This window comes from Symphalangus syndactylus, chromosome 6, assembly GCF_028878055.3.
Source record: "Symphalangus syndactylus isolate Jambi chromosome 6, NHGRI_mSymSyn1-v2.1_pri, whole genome shotgun sequence".
Taxonomy (NCBI): domain Eukaryota; kingdom Metazoa; phylum Chordata; class Mammalia; order Primates; family Hylobatidae; genus Symphalangus; species Symphalangus syndactylus.
The window spans coordinates 41,587,980-41,612,058 of record NC_072428.2 but is presented as its reverse complement, the minus strand read 5'-3'; the positions used below and the strand labels follow the sequence as shown (position 1 = coordinate 41,612,058).

Sequence of the window (24,079 nt, the reverse complement as noted above, 5' to 3'; positions counted from 1 at the left end):
ACTTTCACAAGGCTGTTCTCCTAACACTAATTGTGATCATCTGTGGGTCCTCCTGGTACTGTCCAGGGTTGCTTCTGACCCCAGAATGCTCTGAAATAGGCCAGATCAATACATTAGATAAATTAACTTGTAGGCAACATTGTACCCATTGCTGAAAATCAATTTCCCACCCCAGATGATGTCTAGCCAAGTTGTCCTATTACATAGTATGTAACTTTGGGTCCACGGAGAAGCAGATGCCAAGAAAGGATGAGAAATGGAAGATATTTATTGGCGGGGCGAGCAGGTGAAGGCAGGGAATGCCTCCAAAGCATGGTGTAGGTCTGACATCTGTGCAAGAAGAGAGGGAAGGAAGGACAACTGGGTAGGAAGAATCTTAGACTGCAATGCAGCAGTTCTTAGAAAGGTTAAACCTGGCTGATGGAGAATCCTTCAGCCAAAGTTCCTTGTTGGAAGAGTTCTATTTCACTGGAATGGGAATGTTTTAGTACCCTAGTCATCTTCAGTCATTGGTAGAAGCAGCTAGCAGGAAGTGTGGCCTCAGTGTGAACATGATGATGGGTCCAGAGGTCATCAGTCCATTATGATCCTCACAGCAGGAAGTGTAAGCAGTGGATTTTCATGGATGTAACATGTATATAGCCCATCAGAAGTTCTACAATGGCACTGAATTACAGCATAAAAATACCCCAATAATAGCCAAGGCAGGCACAGTGGCTCATGCCTGTACTCCTAGTACTTTGGGAGGCTAAGGTGGAAGGATTACCGAGGCCAGGAGTTTGAGACCAACTTGGGCAACATGGTGAGACTTCATCTCTACAAAAAATTTAAAAATTGGCCAAGCTTGCTGGCATGTGCCTGTAGTTCCAGCTGCCTGGGAGACTGAGGCAGGAGGATCTCTTCAGCTCAGGTGTTGGAGGCTGCAGTGAGCTAGGAGCCTGGGTGCACTTAAGCCTGGGTCATAGAGCGAGATCCTGTCTCTATTATATATATATAATGGACGACACAGGAAGGGGAACATCACACACCGGGGACTGTTGTGGGGTGGGGGGAGTGGGGAGGGATAGCACTAGGAAATATACCTAATGCTAAATGACGAGTTAATGGGTGCAGCACACCAACATGGCACATGTATACATATGTAACAAACCTGAACATTGTGCACATGTACCCTAAAACTTAAAGTATAATAATAAAATTTTAAAAAGGCAAAAAAAATTATGTATATAAAAATATGATTATATATGTTAAAAATATATAATTATATGAATATAAAGCAAGATCCTGTATATTTTATACATATAAAAATATATGATTATATATGTTAAAATATATAATTATATATAATATAAAAGTATACATATTACGTATAAAATATATAAAATAATAAGATGCTTCACATCTGAATATAGACTTCTTCCCATTATCAAATTCCAGGGAGAAATTACAGTAAAAAAAATTAGATCCCTTTGCAAGTTACGTCTAAATAAGTTAAAACCCAAAGAGATTAAAGCCCTAAATCAAATTCTTTTGACTTTATGAGTTAAAGTTTAAAAAAATTAAAGTACAAAACTTGTCTTTCCTCATTTCTTACTCTACTCAGTCTTGGTCAAGAGAAGGCAGATGTGATGTTTGTTTCCCTCAGTAGCGCAGTTCCTAGAATGGATGCAGTTCCTTCAAGAACTCAGAATTTGTTTTCATGATCCCCACTAAATAAAACAAAGTCCAAAGAATTCCTAGAACACACTGAATTATAAGAGTTCTAGCTCAGTCACTATGCAATTTGGAAAGCAAGCTAATCCCTAGATTATAATGCTGATACTACAGGAAAATTATGGTTCCAGATCACATCACTTGGTGAGTCCAAAGACCATATCAAAGTTATGTGCATAACGATAGGTGGATGGAGATAATCCAGGCTTGTCTCATCAGGATTCATTCATTCATACTGCAAATAATTACTGAATACCTACTATGTATCAGGAGATATTCTAGCAGCTAATAAAATAGACAAAGATTCTTGCCTTCCTGGAGCAAAATTGCATTCTTTTGGGGAAGACCTTTTTTAAACAAGATAATTAAATATTTAACACATTAGAATCAGGGGGGTGGAGCCAAGATGGCCGAATAGGAACAGCTCCGGTCTCCAGCTCCCAGCCCCAGCGACACAGAAGACGAGTGATTTCTGCATTTCTGCTTGAGGTACCGGTTTCATCTCACTAGGGAGTGCCTAACAGTGGGTGCAGGACAGTCGGTGAAGCGCACTGTGCGCGAGCCGAAGCAGGGCGAGGCATTGCCTCACTCGGGAAGGGCAAGGAGTCAGGGAGTTCCCTTTCCTAGTCAAAGAAAGGGGAAACAGACGGCACCTGGAATATTGGGTCAGTCCCATCCTAATACTGCGCTTTTCCAACGGGCCTGGAAAACGGCACACTAGGAGATTGTGTCCCGCACCTGGCTCGGAGGGTCCTATGCCCACGGAGTCTCGCTGATTGCTAGCACAGCAGTCTGAGATCAAGCTGCAAGGCAGCAGCGAGGCTGGGGGAGGGGCGCCCGCCATTGCCCACGCTTGCTTAGGTAAACAAAGCAGCCAGGAAGCTCGAACTGGGTGGAGCCCACCACAGCTCAAGGAGGCCTGCCTGCCTCTGTAGGCTCCACCTCTGGGGGCAGGGCACAGACAACCAAAAACTCAGCAAGAACCTCCACAGACTTAAATGTCCCTGTCTGACTGACAGCTTTGAAGAGAGTAGTGGTTCTCCCAGCACGCAGCTGGAGATCTGAGAACGGACAGACTGCCTCCTAAAGTGGGTCCCTCACCCCTGAGCAGCCTAACTGGGAGGCACCCCCCCAGTAGGGACAGACTGACACCTCATTCAACCGGGTATTCCTCTGAGACAAAACTTTCAGAGGAACTATCAGACAGCTGAATTTGTGGTCTCACGAAAATCCACTGTTCTGCAGTCACCGCTGCTGACACCCAGCCAAACAGGGTCTGGAGTGGACCTCTAGTAAACTCCAACAGACCTGCAGCTGAGGGTCCTGTCTGGTAGAAGGAAAACTAACAAACAGAAAGGACATCCACACCAAAAACCCATCTGTACATCACCATCATCAAAGACAAAAAGTAGATAAAACCACAAAGATGGGGAAAAAACAGAGCACAAAAACTGGAAACTCTAAAAAACAGAGCACCTCTCCTCCTCCAAAGGAACGCAGTTCCTCACCAGCAACGGAACAAAGCTGGATGGAGGATGACTTTGATGAGTTGAGAGAAGAAGGCTTCAGACGATCAAACTACTCTGAGCTACGAGAGGAAATTCAAAACAATAGCAAAGAAGTTAAAAACTTTGAAAAAAAATTAGAAGAATGGATAACTAGAATAACCAATGGAGAGAAGGGCTTAAAGGAGCTGATGGAGCTGAAAGCCAAGTTTCGAGAACTACGTGAAGATTGCAGAAGCCTCAGTAGCAGATGTGATCAACTGGAAGAAAGGGTATCGCTGATGGAAGATGAAATGAATGAAATGAAGAGAGAAGGGAAGTTTAGAGAAAAAAGAATAAAAAGAAATGAACAAAGCCTCCAAGAAATTTGGGACTATGTGAAAAGACCAAACCTACGTCTGATTGGTGTACCTGAAAATGATGGGGAGAATGGAACCAAGTTGGAAAACACTCTGCAAGATATTATCCAGGAGAACTTCCCCAATCTAGCAAGGCAGGCCAGCATTCAGATTCAGGAAATACAGAGAACGCCACAAAGATACTCCTCGAGAAGGGCAACTCCAAGACACATAATTGTCAGATTCACCAAAGTTGAAATGAAGGAAAAAATGTTAAGGGCAGCCAGAGAGAAAGGTCGGGTTACCCACAAAGGGAAGCCCATCAGACTAACAGCTGATCTCTCAGCAGAAACTCTACAAGCCAGAAGAGAGTGGGGGCCGATATTCACCATTCTTAAAGAAAAGAATTTTCAACCCAGAATTTCCTATCCCACCAAACTAAGCTTCATAAGTGAAGGAGAAATAAAATACTTTACAGATAAGCAAACGCTGAGTGATTTTGTCACCACCAGGCCTGCCCTAAAAGAGCTCCTGAAGGAAGCACTAAACATGGAAAGGAACAACCGGCACCAGCCACTGCAAAAACATGCCAAATTGTAAAGACCATCAAGGCTAGGAAGAAACTATAGCAACTAATGAGCAAAATAACCAACTAACATCATAATGACAGGATCAGATTCACACATAACAATATTAACGTTAAATGTAAATGGGCTAAATGCTCCAATCAAAAGACACAGACTGGCAAACTGGATAAGGAGTCAGGACCCATCAGTGTGCTGTATTCAGGAAACCCATCTCACGTGCAGAGACACACATAGACTCAAAATAAAGGGACGGAGGAAGATCTATCAAGCAACTGGAAATCAAAAAAAGGCAGGGGTTGCAATCCTAGTCTCTGATAAAATAGACTTTAAACCAACAAAGATCAAAAGAGACAAAGAAGGCCATTACATAATGGTAAAGGGATCAATTCAACAAGAAGAGCTAACTATCCTAAATATATATGCACCCAACACAGGAGCACCCAGATTCATAAAGCAAGTCCTCAGTGACCTACAAAGAGACTTAAACTCCCACACAATAATAATGGGAGATTTTAACACCCCACTGTCAGCATTAGACAGATCAACGAGACAGAAAGTTAACAAGGATATCCAGGAATTGAACTCAGCTCTACATAAAGTGGACCTAATAGACATCTACAGAACTCTCCACCCCAAGTCAACAGAATATACACTTTTTTCAGCACCACACCACACCTATTCCAAAATTGACCACATAGTTGGAAGTAAAGCTCTCCTCAGCAAATGTAAAAAAACAGAAATTATAACAAACTGTCTCTCAGACCACAGTGCAATCAAACTAGAACTCAGGATTAAGAAACTCACTCAAAACCGCTCAACTACATGGAAACTGAACAACCTGCTCCTGAATGACTATTGGGTACATAATGAAATGAAGGCAGAAATAAAGATGTTCTTTGAAACCAACGAGAACAAAGACACAACATACCAGAATCTCTGGGACGCGTTCAAAGCAGTGTGTAGAGAGAAATTTATAGCACTAAATGCCCACAAGAGAAAGCAGGAAAGATCCAAAATTGACACCCTAACATCACAATTAAAAGAACTAGAAAAGCAAGAGCAAACACATTCAAAAGCTAGCAGAAGGCTAGAAATAACTAAAATCAGAGCAGAACTGAAGGAAATAGAGACACAAAAAACCCTTCAAAAAATTAATGAATCCAGGAGCTGGTTTTTTGAAAAGATCAACAAAATTGATGGACCGCTAGCAAGACTAATAAAGAAGAAAAGAGAGAAGAATCAAATAGATGCAATAAAAAACGAAAACGGGGATATCACCACCGATCCCACAGAAATACAATCTACCATCAGAGAATACTACAAACACCTCTATGCAAATAAACTAGAAAATCTAGAAGAAATGGATAAATTCCTTGACAAATACACCCTCCCAAGACTAAACCAGGAAGAAGTTGAATCTCTGAATAGACCAATAACAGCTTTTGAAATTGTGGCAATAATCAATAGCTTACCAACCAAAAAGAGTCCAGGACCTGACGGATTCACAGCTGAATTCTACCAGAGGTACAAGGAGGAACTGGTACCATTCCTTCTGAAACTATTCCAATCGATAGAAAAAGAGGGAATCCTCCCTAACACATTTTACGAAGCCAGCATCGTCCTGATACCAAAACCTGGCAGAGACTTAACCAAAAAAGAGAATTTCAGACCAATATCCTTGATGAACATTGATGCAAAAATCCTCAATAAAATACTGGCAAACCGAATCCAGCAGCACATCAAAAAGCTTATCCACCATGATCAAGTGGGCTTCATCCCTGGGATGCAAGGCTGGTTCAACATACGCAAATCAATAAATGTAATCCAGCATATAAACAGAACCAAAGACAAAAACCACATGATTATCTCAATAGATGCAGAAAAGGCCTTTGACAAAATTCAACAACCCTTCATGCTAAAAACTCTCAATAAATTAGGTATTGATGGGACGTATCTCAAAATAATAAGAGCTATCTATGACAAACCCACAGCCAATATCATACTGAATGGGCAAAAACTGGAAGCATTCCCTCTGAAAACTGGCACAAGACAGGGATGCCCTCTCTCACCGCTCCTATTCAACATAGTGCTGGAAGTTCTGGCCAGAGCAATCAGGCAGGAGAAGGAAATAAAGGGTATTCAATTAGGAAAAGAGGAAGTCAAATTGTCCCTGTTTGCAGATGACATGATTGTATATCTAGAAAACCCCATTGTCTCAGCCCAAAATCTCCTTAAGCTGATTAGCAACTTCAGCAAAGTCTCAGGATACAAAATTAATGTACAAAAATCACAAGCATTCTTGTACACCAATAACAGACAAACAGAGAGCCAAATCATGAGTGAACTCCCATTCACAATTGCTTCAAAGAGAATAAAATACCTAGGAATCCAACTTACAAGGGATGTGAGGGACCTCTTCAAGGAAAACTACAAACCACTGCTCAATGAAATAAAAGAGGACACAAACAAATGGAAGAACATTCCATGCTCATGGGTTGGAAGAATCAATATCGTGAAAATGGCCATACTGCCCAAGGTAATTTATAGATTCAATGCCATCCCCATCGAGCTACCAATGACTTTCTTCACAGAATTGGAAAAAACTACTTTAAAGTTCATATGGAACCAAAAAAGAGCCCGCATTGCCAAGTCAATCCTAAGCCAAAAGAACAAAGCTGGAGGCATCACGCTACCTGACTTTAAACTATACTACAGGGCTACAGTAACCAAAACAGCATGGTACTGGTACCACAACAGAGACATAGATCAATGGAACAGAACAGAGCCCTCAGAAATGATGCCGCATATCTACAACTATCTGATCTTTGACAAACCTGACAAAAACAAGAAATGGGGAAAGGATTCCCTATTTAATAAATGGTGCTGGGAAAACTGGCTAGCCATATGTAGAAAGCTGCAACTGGATCCCTTCCTTACACCTTATACAAAAATTAATTCAAGATGGATTAAAGACTTATATGTTAGACCTAAAACCATTAAAATCCTACAAGAAAACCTAGGCAATACCATTCCGGACATAGGCGTGGGCAAGGACTTCATGTCTAAAACACCAAAAGCAATGGCAACAAAAGCCAAAATCGACAAATGGGATCTCATTAAACTAAAGAGCTTCTGCACAGCAAAAGAAACTATCATCAGAGTGAACAGGCAACCTACACAATGGGAGAAAATTTTTGCAACCTACTCATCTGACAAAGGGCTAATATCCAGAATCTACAATGAACTCAAACAAATTTACAAGAAACAAACAAACAACCCCATCAAAAAGTGGGCAGGGGACATGAACAGACACTTCTCAAAAGAAGACATTTATGCAGCCAAAAAACACATGAAGAAATGCTCATCATCACTGGCCATCAGAGAAATGCAAATCAAAACCACAGTGAGATACCATCTCACACCAGTTAGAATGGCCATCATTAAAAAATCAGGAAACAACAGGTGCTGGAGAGGATGTGGAGAAATAGGAACACTTTTACACTGTTGGTGGGACTGTAAACTAGTTCAACCATTGTGGAAGTCAGTGTGGCGATTCCTCAGGGATCTCGAACTAGAAATACCATTTGACCCAGCCATCCCATTACTGGGTATATACCCAAAGGACTATAAATCATGCTGCTATAAAGACACATGCACACGTATGTTTATTGCGGCACTATTCACAATAGCAAAGAATTGGAACCAACCCAAATGTCCAAGAACGATAGACTGGATTAAGAAAATGTGGCACATATACACCATGGAATACTATGCAGCCATAAAAAATGATGAGTTCGTGTCCTTTGTAGGGACATGGATGAAACTGGAAACCATCATTCTCAGTAAACTATCGCAAAGACAAAAAACCAAACGCCGCATGTTCTCACTCATAGGTGGGAATTGAACAATGAGAACTCATGGACACAGGAAGGGGAACATCACACTCTGGGGACTGTTGTGGGGTGGGGGGAGGGGGGAGGGACAGCATTAGGAGATACACCTAATGCTAAATGACGAGTTAATGGGTGCAGGAAATCAACATGGCACATGGACACATATGTAACAAACCTGCACATTGTGCACATGTACCCTAAAACCCTAAAGTATAATAAAAAAAAAAAAAGGAATGCAAAAAAAAAAAATATTTAACACATTAGTGACATGATAAGGAGAAAAAAATAAAAGAATGGAGTTCTGAGATGTTGAGAGGGGATTCGAATTTTAGCTAGGAGAGCCAGGGAGACTATTTTGAATAAAAACCTAGAGGATGTTAAAGAGCAAGCCATGTGCCTATGTAGTGAGTGATCATTTTAGGGTGGAGGAAATAGCAAATGCAAAAACAGGAGGCAGGAGTATTCCTGGAGTGTTTAAGAAACAGCAAGGAATCCTGTGTGGCTGGAATGGAGTGAGCAAAGTGAAGAGCGATGAGATCAGGGCGACACAGAGGGCAGATCATGTAGTGTTCACTCTGATGAGATAGGAAGCCAGTGCAGGGTACAGAACAAGGTAGTGACTTGAATTAACAAGATCACCTGGATGCTTTGCTGAGAAGAGACTCTAAAGGGTAAGTGCAGCAGCAGGAAGACCATTTAGGAAACTGTTGCATAATCTGAAGAAGACATGATTGTGGCTTGGACCAATGTGATAGCAGGGGAGGTGACAAATGGTTGGGTTTCTGGGTACAGTTTGGTGGCAGTCACACCCAATTTTCAAGAGTCAAGAAATAGTGAGCTTAAATTCATTTGGGAGAAATCAGCCATCAAGAAGTTAATCTTTTACTTCCAATATTGGAGGAAGAGCCACTTCTGCATACTATCTGCTTTCTCAGAGAGCAGCATTTGCAACACTTCTGGCTTCTACAAAAGTTTAAAAATCTTCACATGATGGTAGCCCCAATTAATATGTTTTACTCAAAGTGCCTTTCCTTTACAACATATTCAAATCCTCTTAATTTTATTTTCCCATTGAGTCTCACGTTTCTGGCACCCCATGCTGATAAGAGTGGGGCTGTGTCTAGTGACACAGCCTCCGTGATGTCTTATGAACAGGTATCTCAATCCTGTGCCACAGAGGCTATTGCCTGTACCTCTTGCTATGGCCTAAGACCTGCCTCCTGCTTCCTACTATTGTAATCACCCTCAGCAGAGATGTGAATTAAAGCTGCTTTGGAAACATGTACTCCTTTCAGTCTAGTGAGTGTCTACACCTATGTCATGTACTACATAAGACCTTGTCTTGTCTTCACTTTGAATGTCACAAGCCTTGAGTAGCACTTCTTTCAGTTACATTTTTTTCTCTGCAGGAAAGGGTTAAGCCTCTAGTGTTATATATCCCTCCTTTGTCCCATGACTATTTTTCAGAAAGGCTCATCTGAGTTTACGATAATTCACCTTGTAACTTAGGTTAATCCCTTTCTTTCTGTGCCATGACAAGGCTGGTATGATTTGCTGGATTTGAGCATCTTCTTTCCTTTGCTTTCTTACACAGACATTTTTCTTTTTTTCTCTTTTTGTTTTCTAGCCCAGAGACGCGTTTTTCTCACATGCTCCTCTAGGTTTTGTTTTGTGGGGTCTCACATAGTGAGATGTGAAATCTATGCATTCTGTGTTTACCAAAAAACAAAGATATTCTCACCTTCACCTTGCTGAGCTGCATAACATTTCCAGAAGACAGTCACCTAGTAGACAAACATCCAACACAGGTCTGGATTTGACTTGTCATTGTCTTTTCCCAGCCTTGCAGGGCCAAGGCCTTTACCACTCTGCTACTGGCCTTGCTGAGAGCTGACCATGAATACATGCTTTTTGCAGGGTGGAATATCTGAAAGACAATGGAGAAGGGAAAAGGAACATGAGTTATATTAGATCTTCATCAGACATCCTGTTCCTCATCTCAAACTCATCAAACTCTCTTCTCCTCTCCTGGGGGGTAAGTAGATACAGGCCAGGCGAGTTACTCTAATGGATGTTCCCCATGTGGAGAGAAATATCAAAAGTGAGGAATAAGTGCTTCCCCAGAAAAGTATGTAAAATACATAGCACAGTGCTTAAAATGAGGTTAGTAGTCAATTGTTAACTATTATATAGCAAAAGAATTGAAAAATTGAGATGAAAATTAGCTATGTTCTGTGCATAGCTAAAGTGGAAAAGTATAAATAGCAGCGAGAGGGCAACAAAACAAATTCTACAATGAAGGATTTTTTGTTTCTCAGTTTTTAGAGTAAAACTCTATGCCTTAAACTGTCCTTAAAATCATCTACGGATACAGCCTGTCTCCGATATGGAACTGGCCTCTTGACAAATGAATACAGTTAGGTCAGGTGCGCATTTTTTTCTTGGATCTCAGGACCACAGAACTGGGTTAATCCTAATCTTTGGTTTACACATACTCCTCACTACATTGTTCCTTCCTTTCCTCCTTCTTCCCACCCTCCCTTCCATGCTCTCTCTTCTTCTCTTCTTCTCTCCCTTTCTGCTCTGCCATCTTCCCAACTTTGTGTCTTTTCAAGGGAGTCTCATAACATTGATACCTTATTTTGAGTGGAATAGAACTTTAGGATTCTCCAGCCTCTATCCCCTTCCTTTCCCAGGCAATTGTCTTTATTTGTGCTGAGTGTGGAGTTGGAATAAACACTGAAAGTGACAGACTTGCCACGTCTGGAGGAAAAAACAGCTGTTTTTTTGGTTTCCCCCAAAATAGTAAGTGCATCTCTAAAGCTGAAAGGAAGTGCATGGTTTTGACTCAAACTTTGCCCTGTTTGCCAGCCCCAGGGAGTCTTGGTTGAGCTAGGGGGAATGTAACAAAACCTGACAACAGACAAGTATGATGTGGTGTGAAGTTTTATTATGAAACTTATGTGTAGTTCTGCTTTTCACCCAGTTGTGTCATAGGAAAACAAAACATTCATTTCAGTTTTTGCTAACCATGTGTTTAGAATAGCAGAAATATATAATTTGTATTTAAATATTATGTAGTGTAACACACAATTCTCATAAGATGTTGAAATTGTATTATGTATTGATTCATAAGTCAGTTTCAAACTATTTCCTTACTTTCCTTCAGTTGTAAGTATGATCATATAGGTATTATTGTGTACGATATCATATATCTATATAAAATATATACATTTAAAACAGGAAAGAGACATTTAATTATCATATAAGCAGTTTATCTGCATTAAAGAAACATTAGATAATGCAAAAAATCAGATAAAAAATGTATGGAGCAGTTTCTTAATTCATTCTACTGGCAACTGATATTTTGCTAGGTAAAAAGAAAAATACATAGATGACTAAGACATAGACTGTACCCTCTAGGAAAGAGATATAAATAAAATATTTTTAAAATATTCAACAGAAATTTAAAATTTGTCAAGCATTTTTAGTATCCTCTGTATCTTCCTGCTACCTTTAACTTAGTCATTTAGAGTAGGCCGTGTTTACCCAGAGATCACATCATCTGTGGGTGACTGGGCCTGGTCATAATTTAACTTGAGGTCCAGTCCTGTTTAGACCATGTGCCTATACTTCCTTCCTTAGAAAGGGCAGGAGTTAGGAAGAAATCTTTCCACTTATTTTGTGGGCCGGGCAGGCTGGGCAGATGAGTGATAAAAGATGCAGTGTTGATGGTGCCCATTGAAGACAAAGAACTACATTAAGATGGAGATAGGGAAGGAACATGGTTATGCAGTGTATTAATGACTCATCCCAAATTTCACCGGATGGACAACCACCACAGCAGAACATTTTTTCTAAAGTTATTTTGAATAGAGGATTTTAACAAATAAAGTCTGTAATAAAGTTAATAATTTAAAATAAAGTAATAAAGTCAATAATTTTAAATAGGTTTATTAAGTCACATATTGGTCATGTATAAAGTTAGGAGTTAAAAATCAATTTTTTTTTTAAATTGAGATGGAGTCTTGTTCCAGGGAGGCAGAGGTTGCAGTGAGCTGAGATAGTGCCCAGGCTGGACTGCAGTGGCACCATCTCAGCTCACTGCAACCTCTGCTTCCCAGGTTCAAGTGATTCTCGTGTCTCAGCTTCCCAAGTAGCTGGGATTACAGGTGTGCACCACCATGCCCAGCAAAGCTTTTTTGTATTTTTAGTAGAGATGGGGTTTCACCATGTTGGCCAGACTGATCTCAAACTTCTGACCTCAGGTGATCTGCCCACCTCAGCCTCGCAAAGTGCTGGGATTATAGGCGTGAGCACTGTGCCCAGCCAAAAATCATCTGGCTCTACTGTGCCTCATTATGTGGTATTAACGACAGACTTCCATTGGTTTCAGATAATCAGAACTATATTTCTCAGATTTCAAAATAATTATGTAGGAAATTACACAAAAGAAGTAAATAGTGAAACCCTATACCTGTGCTCATTTTACACAACAAAGAACTGGAAGAACAGTATTTCAGTTCTTTTTAAGTAAGGTGGTTGAGGCCTCTGGACACAAAGGAGAAACAAGCAGTTGTCTAAATAATTCTGGCATCTTCCACAAATGAAACAAAAGTAGACCATTTGTAATTCTCTTGATTACGGTTTTTCATGCATTTATATATGAATATCACATTTATAACAAAATCAAAATTACTTTATTACACTCTGCTGCTTTCATTTATCCTTCTACCTATCCATTCATCCAGTAAATATTTATATTGAACCTACTATGAAGAAAAGAACTCTGCTTGTCACAGTATTATCAAATGTCTCAGTTGAAGAACAATTGCATGTCACTGGGGTATGGGTTTAAATAATAAAATGAAGCTTTTATGGAAAATTTGGATAATATTTACAAAATAAACAAGTGTTAAATATAACAAACAAACAGTACTCAGTTTTAAAAACTGAGGGTTGTTTGTTTTTTTAAAGAATACTCCTAAACTACCATGCAATTCTGAGTTAGGAGTTTCTATTATTAACAAACAGATGAAAAACTCTCCCCTGGTAAGAAGTGTCATCAGTGGATTTATTTCTAACTCTGTGGTTTATTTCATTATATGATGAGTAACATTTTTTCCTTTATTACAGAGGTTGAGAAAAATTTGGTGAACATGTTTCATATAAGCTGAAAAAAAAAAACCCAAATAATGAATTGTTCTTCTCCAGACTGTACATCTGACTCCTAGATCTCTCTTCAGAGCCTGGCCTTCTATTGTTCATTGCCAACTAGATATTTCTGTTAGTGATCCATAGGCACAATAAACTCAGTATGCAGAAAGATGAAATCTATGCAGTCTCACACAAAGTTACTCTGCTTGAATTTTCTCTCCTAATTAATAGTACCACCATCGATCTAGTTTCTTAAGCTAGAAATTTGATTCTCATCTAGAGCCTGCCTTTTTCTGCATTCCTCATAGTTACTAGGTCATCCAGTACTGTTCATTAAATCTTCAGAAAATGCCTAGAATCTTTGCTTCCTTATCACTGCCACTGCTTTAGTGCCATTCATCTTTATCTTGCCTGGACTATGGCAAAGATCCCCAAAATGATCTTCCTGCTTCTAGTCTTTCAGTACTCTAGTCCATCCTTTACACTCTCATTGGAGGGGTCTTTTTCTAACTTAGACTATGCTCATGTCACTCTCTTTCTCTGAAAGTTTCTGAGTGGATCCTCATTAACTACAGGATCAAGTCCAGTCATTTTAGCATGGCATTTAAGAGCCTTTATAATCTGATCGTAACTTTTCTTTTCAGACCCATCTCTCCAGAAGCATCATGTGCTTCTGCCAAATGGGATTGCTTGTCTGAATATATATCCCATGCAAGTTCTTTTGTACATCTATGAGATATTGACAATGCTATCCTTTTGCCTAAAATGTCGTATTCACTTCTCTATTTGGTAACCCCCTACTTATCCTTCAGTGCCTATCTCAAATATAACCTCCTTTAAAGGGCCTTATATGAAATCTTAAGAAAGTATTAGTCCCTTCGCTTCTGTGCTGGGTTGTTCTTTGCTGGCCACTTGAGATCCCCTCTCCACCATTCTCTACTTGCCCTGCATCCTCAGAGGTTGACCTCTTTGGATGACAGTAACAGGTTTCCTTGTCCTCTGACTTTCTGGTAGATTTGAACAGTGGGATGCCCTGTAAGAAACTCAGAGGACGGAAGAGTACAATTGTAATATTTCCCTGCATCCCTCTCTTCCAGGCCTTAGATTGGCAGGGGCTGCATTACCTGAAACAGAGTTCCTGTGAGGTAGCTCTCTCCTATAGCTTGCTTTCTAAAGTTTGGTAATAGCTCTTTCCCTTTGTTTCTTCAGGCCTAGGGGTAGGAGCAATTTTCACTGTTGATGCTTCACTATCCTTAACTGCCTATACCTTTGTAAATAAATTCCTTATTAAACTCTCTTTAATCACTCCTTTGCAGTATGCCATCTGTTTCCTGTCCTGACTGGTCCACTTCTGTGGTACTATTTAGATCTCTTTTTACTGTACTTAATACACTGTATTCCAATTGTTTTTGCCTACCTGTTTGTTTCCCTCACTGAACTCCTGAAAGGCAGATCTGAATCCAGGGAAAGAATCATTGTGCCTAGGTGGGAAAGAGCCTTCTCTTCCTAGGAGGGTTTTGCAAAGACCACAGTAGGACACGCAGAGGCCAGAGCAAAAAGGGATCTCTGGAATGTGCAGATAACCTGAGGGACATGGGATTAATCTTTGAGAATCAAGTAAAGAGCTGCCTGCTTGCCTTACCCATGGAAATCAGAGGCATCAACCTCAAACCAATTTGGGCTAAAGTCTGAGATGCTTGGCCTGGCATCTGGCACCTACTGATACAATCTTCCAAATTTCATCCAGTAAAGAGCCAAGAACTATAAACAAAAGGGCAACGACTGTAAGAACTGTGTAAGATTTCTTAAACTTCCCTAACTATTGGAGGTGAGAGTTGGAGGATCCCAATAGAGTTTTCTTTTCTTTTCTTTTTTTTTTTTTTTTGAGACAGAGTCTTGCTCTGTTGCCCAGGCTGGAGTGCATGGTGCCATCTCGGCTCACTGCAACATTCACCTCCCAGGCTCAAGCTATTCTTGTGTCTCAGCCTCTGAGTAGCTGTGATTACAGGCAAGCACTACCATGCCCAGCTAATTTTTATACGTTTAGTAGGGATAGGGGTCTCACCATGTTGGCTGGGCTGGTCTCGAACTCCTGACCTCAAATGATCTGCCTGCCTCGGCCTTCCAAAGTGCTAAGACTACAGGTGTGAACCACTGTGCCCGACCAGATCCCAGTAAATATTAATAGCACTTCTTCCTGCTTGAGTTTTCAACAAATTGAGAAATAAGATTACAATAGATAAAGGTTAAAATAATAGTAATGATAGCTCAAACTTCTGGAGAACTTATTTTGTAACAGGCACTGTTCTATGTGCTTTTATATGTTAACTCACTTAATCCTCACATAATCCTGTGAGTAGATACTATTAGCCCTATTTTGTAGGTGGAGAAATTGAAGCCCCAGGGAGGTTAAGTAACTGACTCAAAGTCTCATGGCTATTATTAAGTAGCAAACCCAGGGTATGAACCAGTTTGGCTCCAGAGCCTATGCACCTAACCACTACGTTATATTGCCTCTTGAGAAATAACACATTTAGTACAGATTAAACTGATTGTGGAGAATGTGGTTTATATCTATGAACAAAAGGGATTCCTAATAGTGAACCCCTAGTCACAGACAGTGCTGGACTTCTCTAGGCTTCCTGGACTTCTCTAGGCATCCTTACATTAAGCCGGTCTCTGAAAAACATAGGGCATGGAAGAACAGAAGTTATCTTCTTTTCAGGCTGCCTGCTGAAAGGTGCAGAAGGAGAAAATAAGGGGCTTGTGTTGCATGCCCACTTTCTTTTTTCATACTAATCAATCAGATTAAGTAATTTCTCCTCCTCTGGGAAGGAAAGAGTTGAGGGGTGGACGAAGTTTAGGGAATACCACACTAGTGGAATCTTCTCCATCTGGAAGGAAACACCAAAAATTGGGAAGGGATATTTCCCCCAATGTAGCATCCCTATATTTATTACTGTTAATTTCTTTTTTTAGTTCTCAATATCAATGCTACATTGTACTATAATCATTTGCTTGTCTGTTTCTACTTCCCCCTTCCTTCCTCAACTATGTGATTCTTAACAGCAGAAATCTTTTTCTATTAATCTCTGTTTCTCCAGTGACTGGCACAGGGTAAGCACTCAATAATTGCTTGTTAAATGAAAGAATGAATAGACATTTCTCTCTAATTCTGAGAGAATGCAGAAGTAAGAATTTAACACACACTAAGACTGTTAGCTCAGAAATAGGTTAGCTGCTTCAGAAATTCAGCTACTTGGTTTGAGTTCATCTTCAGCCTCTTTATTGTCCTTTTTTTTGAAATCTATATATATATATGTGGGGTTATATATATATAGATTTCATGTATATCCATATATATATGGGGATAACATATATATCCATATATATACATGGGGATAACATATATATCCATATATATATATGGGGTTAACAAGTGAGCTGGACAAGCTGAAAGCTTCTTACTGTTACCGCTGCTGTGACTCATGGCTTTACTGAAACTGGAATCAGGAAAGGTGTAAGGACAACACAGCCTGGGAGCTTGGCACATACCTTGATTATTCCTTGCCTAGGAGAGAGAAGTACAGTGTGGAGGACATGGGCTTTGGTGTCAACCTGGTTTTGAAAATCCATTTTGCAACTTACTAGCTGGTGACTTTGGCCAGATTATGTTTGTAGCATAGAAACTATGTTCTAGTAGTTTTTAGGCAATTTCCTTCTGTGAGGACATCATTTGCTTTTCAGAAAGACTCCCATTTGACCACTTTTATGGAATTACTCATGCTCTAGCCTATGGCCTCCTTTTCCATTTTTGAAATCTGCCTGCTTTATCTTCCAGACATCAGATTCTGCTGTCTGATAGCATGTGATTATCGAGAAATGTGATTATTCCTCTTACTTCTTTAATTTATCCTGCTTTTCTAGTTTGTGATTGTATCTCAATTAACTATTTCCTTAGTTACTGATTGACTTAATGGAATCCAGCTTCATTGACATAATTTGTGAACTTTGGCTACCACTAACATCTGTTTGAACCACAGTAGCCTGTCAAATTGCCCTGATATGTTTATTGCCTCTTCTAGAACTGCTGAAGCTTACTATCAATGGTCACTTCAAAAATGAATCAGTTATTTTAGCCTCTCAGTAGAGTTATCCAAATGTAATACATGTTTCCTTGACCAATCAAGCCTGTATGTTTTGTACCTGGTAACACATATTTCTGGGAATACTATATGGAATTATCCAAATCCTAAGCATCTAAAGGAATGGTCATTTATAAACCAGGACACAAAAATTAATATTTTAAAGACGTCACGAAGGCCTGGTTTTCCAAAACTGAACTCCCACTGCATTACATTACAGCCAAATGACAACTTGTTAACTGCCTTCCATTTATTATTCCTTTCATGGTCCTACTATTCCAATGAGTCAAGTTCATTCTTTTTTTCAAAGTTTGATTCACAAATTCAGAAACTATTCCCTGAAGGATACTAAACAGTAAGTAACAGTGACATTTGCTAACATTTGTGTATGATTTTACTGTTTATAAAGTATTTTTGAATCCATTTTCTCACTGGATTTAAGTTCTGTAACAGATGATCTTATACAGGCATATCTTTAAACTACTAGAATAATAATCCTTGGGTTGATATTTTTGACATGCTGGTATATTTCTGCCTCCACAGTCATTGTGCATTCATTCATTAATTCCTTCATCTAACATGTATTGAATCTCCCTTTGTATTAAGCACTGTGCTAGAAATTCTGGAAAAAAGATGAATAAACATGGCCCTTACATTTAAGCCAGGGGGAAAGACTTAAAATTAATCAACAAAAATATGATTTAAAAATACCGTAATATAGGTTGGGTGTGGCAGCTCACGCCTGTGATCCCAGCACTTTGGGAGGTGGAGGCAAGCAGATTGCTTGAGCTCAGGAGTTCAAGACTAGCCCAGGCAACATGGTGAAAACTTGCCTCTACAAAAATAAAAAAAATTAGCTGAGTGTGGTGGTGCACAGCTGTGGCCCCAGCTACTTGGGAAACTGAAGTTGGGGAGCTAGGAGATCGAGGCTTCATTGAGTTGAGATAGTGCCACTGAACTCCAACCTGGGTGACAGAGAGAGACCCTGTCTCAAAAAAAAACTGTAATATAGATTTATACCACATAAAGAGCTAAAAGAATACACCAAGAGGAGAGGTTAATTCTGGCTTAAACCTAGGGTGAATCAGCTTCAAAGAAGAGGTAATTATAAAGAAAAACAAGCAAAAGCCTGAAGCAAATTAAGATTAATTTAAATTCATTTAAGTGTTTTTTATATCATATAATAGATTAATTGTTTTCCTTGAGTGTGTGGGGACAGTATAACAGGGGAAGAGTTGTGATGTCTAACAGGCAAAATAGGGTGTCATAATTTCAAAGAGGTTAGAAATCACTCTCTTAGTACCCTTGAAGTTTAAACACTGGATTACTCAGACCTTGTTATGTGTAATTTCTAGGTGATGAGTACTGGGAAAAATTTGTGCCAAATCAGCATAACTAAAGGGCTTTAATAGCAATCACTTACTTATCTTTATTGTAATAATCATGATAAGGTGACTATATGGCATCAGAACCTAGATAAGTATTTCCCATTTCATAAGCTAGGGCATTTTAAGTTGTATTTTTTAAGGATATTGAGCAAACACTTTTAATTCTCATGTACCTAACAGTAAGGACAACAGTGATTTGCTTTCTTCTTGGTTATAAACACTCGTGTGTGTGCGTGTGTGTGTGTGTGTATGTGTATGTGTATGTTTAAAGGATGTTTTTAGCATTATAACATACCCCAAAGCTCTACTTGAGTTCTTTTTAAAAAGACAATTACAACAGAAGAAGAACAAACAGGATTTCCTCTATAACTAATATTGACTTAACTTTATAGGGTCCTAAGCCTGAACTCCTCTGTTTATTCATGAAACAGATCCAGTCTATTGGTCTATTTGAATTTATTTCCAAACTTCACAGTTCAGACTGTACAGCCAGTTTAACTCTTGGCTTTTCAGGTGACTTCACTTGCAAGGGTTATAGAAAAGGCCACAGCAGTGTTGGGATGTTGCAAAAGAAACCCATGCCCTGGCCCACAGTCCAGTAGACTAGAGTCCCTCAGTAAAAGAGAGTTTCCACTGTTTATACTTGGGAATTATCCCTGGTTTAGCCTTTGTCTCAAACCATCTGGATGTTAGAAGTGCTAATAAGCAACTGACTTACTGGAGGAATAAATTCAATCTAGTGATTCTATTCTGGAAGGCTCTGTAAAGACAGAGATACTGGCAACAAAGCAGCAAAGCAATTTCCTAAGTTTTGAGGTCATCTAAACCTAGTTGTGAGATAGTGATAACAGAGTGGCCACTGGAAATTCTTCATAGTGGCTCAACTTTTTTTTTTTTTTTTTTTTTTTTTTTTTTTTTTTTGAGACGGAGTCTCGCTCTGTCACCCAGGCTGGATTGCAGTGGCGCGATCTTGGCTCACTGCAAGCTCCGCCTCCCGGGTTCACGCCATTCTCCTGCCTCAGCCTCTCTGAGTAGCTGGGACTACAGGCGCCCGCCACCACGCCCGGCTAATTTTTTTGTATTTTTAGTAGAGACAGGGTTTCACCATGGTCTCCATCTCCTGACCTCGTGATCTGCCCGCCTCGGCCTCCCAAAGTGCTGGGATTACAAGCGTGAGCCACCGCGCCCGGCCTGGCTCAACTTTTTTTGTAGATGAAAGAATTCATGTTTAGATCTTGTCCAACAACCCACTTCCTAGCTTTCTTAAAAGTAGCAAGTGTGGATTCTTTCCTAGAGACCCTGAAATTATTTCACAGCTCTCATTGTGAAAATTGTTGGGAAAGTTTTATGAGACTTAGGGTTTCCTGAGAGTTATCAAGATCATTTTAAATTTGACCACAAAGCTAATGTCAGAGAACAGCAGCTTTAAGGCCTCTCAAATCACAGTATTATACAAGAAAAAATACTCTTTTTTTTTCTAATGAAGAGTAGGGGTGTGTATGCCCTGTTGTTATACCTTTTCATTTTCCTGTATTAGCTGTTACATTGACCTATGTCAGAGATGAAAACTGTGAGTGTACTTTTAATCTATTTTTATATGGAAATAGTCATTTAGGTAATGGAAAACACCATTTTTGTGAAATGGCTAGTAGGCATAATTGCACTCATTCATTTTATTTCAAGATCATGTTTTGCTTTATTAGTAAAAAGCATTTGTCAAAAATTTTAACTTTGAGATTTTCTAAAATTATCTTTTTTTCTTTTCTTTTCTTTTGTTAAATTTGAGACCCCTCTGTCACCCAGCTGGAGTGCAGTAGCACCATCATAGCTCACTGCAGCCTCAACCTCTCGGGCTCAGCCTCCAAAGTATCTGGGACTACAGGCATGCGCCACCATCCCCAGCTAATTTTCAATATTTTGTTTTGTTTTTTTGTAGAGATGGGGTCCCACTATGTTGCCCAGGCTGGTCTCAACTCCTGGGCTTAAGCTGTCCTCCCACCTTGGCCTCCTAAAGTGCTGGGATTACAGGCATGAGCCACCACATTTGGCCCTGAAAATTATTCTAAATATAGCAATGCTAGTAATGAATTGGCACATAGTAACCACCTTTTTCTCTCTACTAGCTATGAAAGTGTCTGTTTCTATAAGTAATTCTTTCTTTCCAGCTTTACAATCAGTTCTCTTTTGAGTTTTCCTTGGAAACCTCACATTCTCAGGAAAAATATTGCAGACTCTTTCACTTTAAAGGCCAACACATGTCTCTTACGTTTCATTTAAACTTCTGGTCAAGGAGTTAGCTTAATGTCAATCTCTCTATCATACCTGATGGTTCTCTGCGGCCTGGAAAAATACAATTGATAAGATTTACTGCTTTTTATGTGCCAGACACTATTGTAAACACCTTCCATTTAGTACCTCATTTAATCCTCATAACCCTATGAGCTAGGGTCATCAGCTAAATCAACCTAAGTTACTAGGCATCTTCTTGAATGTCATACTAAATTTATTAATCCATTCATAAAATACATATAGAATATGTGCTAGGTCCTAGATGCTCTAGACAGAAAAGCATGTAAGACTGGGTACCTACACAGACTTTTAGGAGTTCGGGGTCAAGCAATTAATAGCCCCAATTGCAGTTGCTTTGCTGGACACTGTGTAATTAATAGAACAGATTAATGAGGCCTCAGGCACATGGTATGTGGCAACTGATATGATGAATACATTCTTTTCTATTCCAATTAGAAGACAGGATCAGAAACAGTTCACATTCCTGTGGGTTAGATAATAATTTTCAATCACACTTTTGCCTTAGAGCTATGTTAATGTTCCTGCCTTCTGTCATAATATACTCTGAAGAAATCTGGGCTGCCTGAACATTCGTCTGATACATTACATTGATGACATTATGCTGATTGTTTAGAATGAGCAAGAAGGCACTAGCATGCTAAAGGCCTTGGTAAGACACCGTGTTCCAGAGGGTTGGAAATAAATCCTATGAAGAGTCAGGGATTTGAAACTTCAATGAGTGTTTTAGGAATGCATGTCAGAAACATGACAAGATATCTCCTTCAAAGTAAAAGAAAATTGCTGCAGCTTGCGTTTGCGTCCGCAAAGAAGGAAATGAAGTGGCTGGTAGGCCTCTTTGGGTTCTGGAGGCAACGTATTCCAAACCTATGAATAATGCTAGATTGAGTGACATAGAAAGTTGCCAGCTTTGAGTGAAGAGGTCCAGGCTGCACTGCAAACAGAGCTGCCACTTGGGGCATACAATCCAGCACATCGCATGGTGTAGGTGACAGTGGTGGGAAAACATGCAGTGTCTTATGGCAAGTATCACTGGGAGAATAACATAGGGCCCTGGAATTCTGGGGCAAGGCTATGCCATTTGTAGCACAGAATTATGTCTTTTGAGAAAAAGCTCTTGGTGAGTTACTGGGACTGGTAGAGGCAGAGTGCTTCACCATGGGGCACAAAGTGACCATGGGTTTAGAACTGCACATTACAAGTTTGGTTCTGCTGGATATGTTAAATCACAAGGCTGTATAGGTCCAGCAGTAGTCTACTTTAACATAGAAAATTACATCAAGGATTGAGCCTGAGAAGGACAAAGGACATGGCAAATTGCATGCGCAGGTAGCCCAGACCAGCATGTCATTCACAACAGCTGAAATAACACCCTTCCCTAGCTTGTTCCTATGGCCATATGGGGGCCCCATATGAACAACTGAAGGAGAAGGAAAGCTTAAGCTTGATTTTTGGGTGGGTCTGTTCTGTGTGTGAGTACAAGCTCAAAATGGACCATGGCTGCATTACAACCACATTCAAGGATAGCCTTGAAAGACAGTGGAGAGGGAAAAATCTTCCCAGTGTGTGGATCTGTAAAAAGTGCATCTAGTCATTGACTTTTTGTGGAATGAGAAGTGGTCCAGTATATATAGACTTGGGAAATAGCCAATGGCCTGGCTGTCTGGTCAGGGGCCTGGAAGGAAAATAATTGAAAGATTTTAGAGAAGGAGTTCTGGGATAGAGGCATGCAGTTACATGAAGAGTTTAGTGTGACATATTATGGCCCAATAGAAAGCATCTACCATAGAAGAGATTGTGAACAGTGAAGCAGATATAATAACCAGACCAGTTTATATAAACAAGTCTTTGTTGTTGGCTACCCTGAAACTGACATTTTGGCATAAGAACAAAATGGCCATGGTGCCAGAGACAGGCTATGCATGGGCCCAGGAGCATGGACCTCCCATCACCAAAGCTGACCTAGCTTCTGCTGCTTCTGAATGTCCAACCTGTCAGCAACAGAGATCAATGCTGTTATATCACTATTTCTTAATGAGACCAACTGGCCACTTGGTGGTAAGTCAACTACAAGGGCTAGAGGGTTGTTTTCACCTACTCTGGGTACAGGTTTGTCTTTCCTGATTGTAGTACCTTAGCCAGCACCATAATCCAGGGGCTTAAAGAATGTCTGATCTATGGGTGTAGAATACCACACAAAAAACATTTGAACAGGTGACCCATTTCACAGTAAAGGAGATGCAGGATTGAACTCATGACCATGGGAGCTCTAGCTATATCTTCTATAACAACATCATTTAGAAGTAGCCAACTTCATAGAACATGAACAGCTATCTAAAGGCACAGCTGAAACGTCAGCTCAGAAGCAACACTCTCAAAGGAGGCAGTGCCATCCTTTGCAGAGAAAAGCTCAGGATTATTCTTCTTCCTTTAGCTGGTCGTATGGGAACCCTTTCCTCTAGCCTCATTTTAGCCAAAGGTACCAACTGGGAAAGGGATGCTGTTGCAACTGTGGTAGATGACATGGGGATCTGAGCTAACTCAGAGACCTCTATATGGTACCATGTCATCAGCAGGAGGAACACAATGGCGATCGATGGGTGTAATCAGGACTAGCCCTATTTACCATCACTCCCAATAACTCTCACTGGGGGATTTTGGGCTCCCCATATGTGCAACTCGGGGCTCTGCAGGGCTGGAGGTCCCAAGGAGTGCACTCTTGCCAGGGGACACAGTGAGTGTCTCATTGAACTATATGTTATAGATACTGCCAAGGCAGTTTGGACACCTCATGTCCAGAAACCTGCAGGCAAGAATAGGGTCACATCTTGGCAGGGGTAATCAACCCTGATCATCGGGAGAAGGTAGTGCTGCTTATAGACAGTAAGGATAGGAATATGTATGCAACTCCTATGTCATCTACTTGGAAGCCTGCTGGTACTCCTTTGGCCCACTGTAGCTGTGAAAGGGCATGTACAACAACCCTGACTTGAAAAGGTTATGACTGCCAATGGCTCAGACCCATCAGGAATGAAGGTTTGGGTCA

General features: G+C 40.2%; 1 protein-coding gene across 1 annotated transcript in view; it reads right to left on the bottom strand.

Moving 5' to 3' along the window:
- Positions 1-24,079, bottom strand: part of PSMA1 (proteasome 20S subunit alpha 1) — a 139,753-nt gene that overhangs the window by 102,593 nt on the left and 13,081 nt on the right. Inside the window, exon 2 of the mRNA XM_055282341.2 lies at positions 9,778-9,963. Within this exon, the coding sequence (XP_055138316.2) occupies positions 9,778-9,798 (21 nt within the window). The 5' untranslated portion in view covers positions 9,799-9,963. The remainder of the gene's footprint in view (positions 1-9,777; positions 9,964-24,079) is intronic.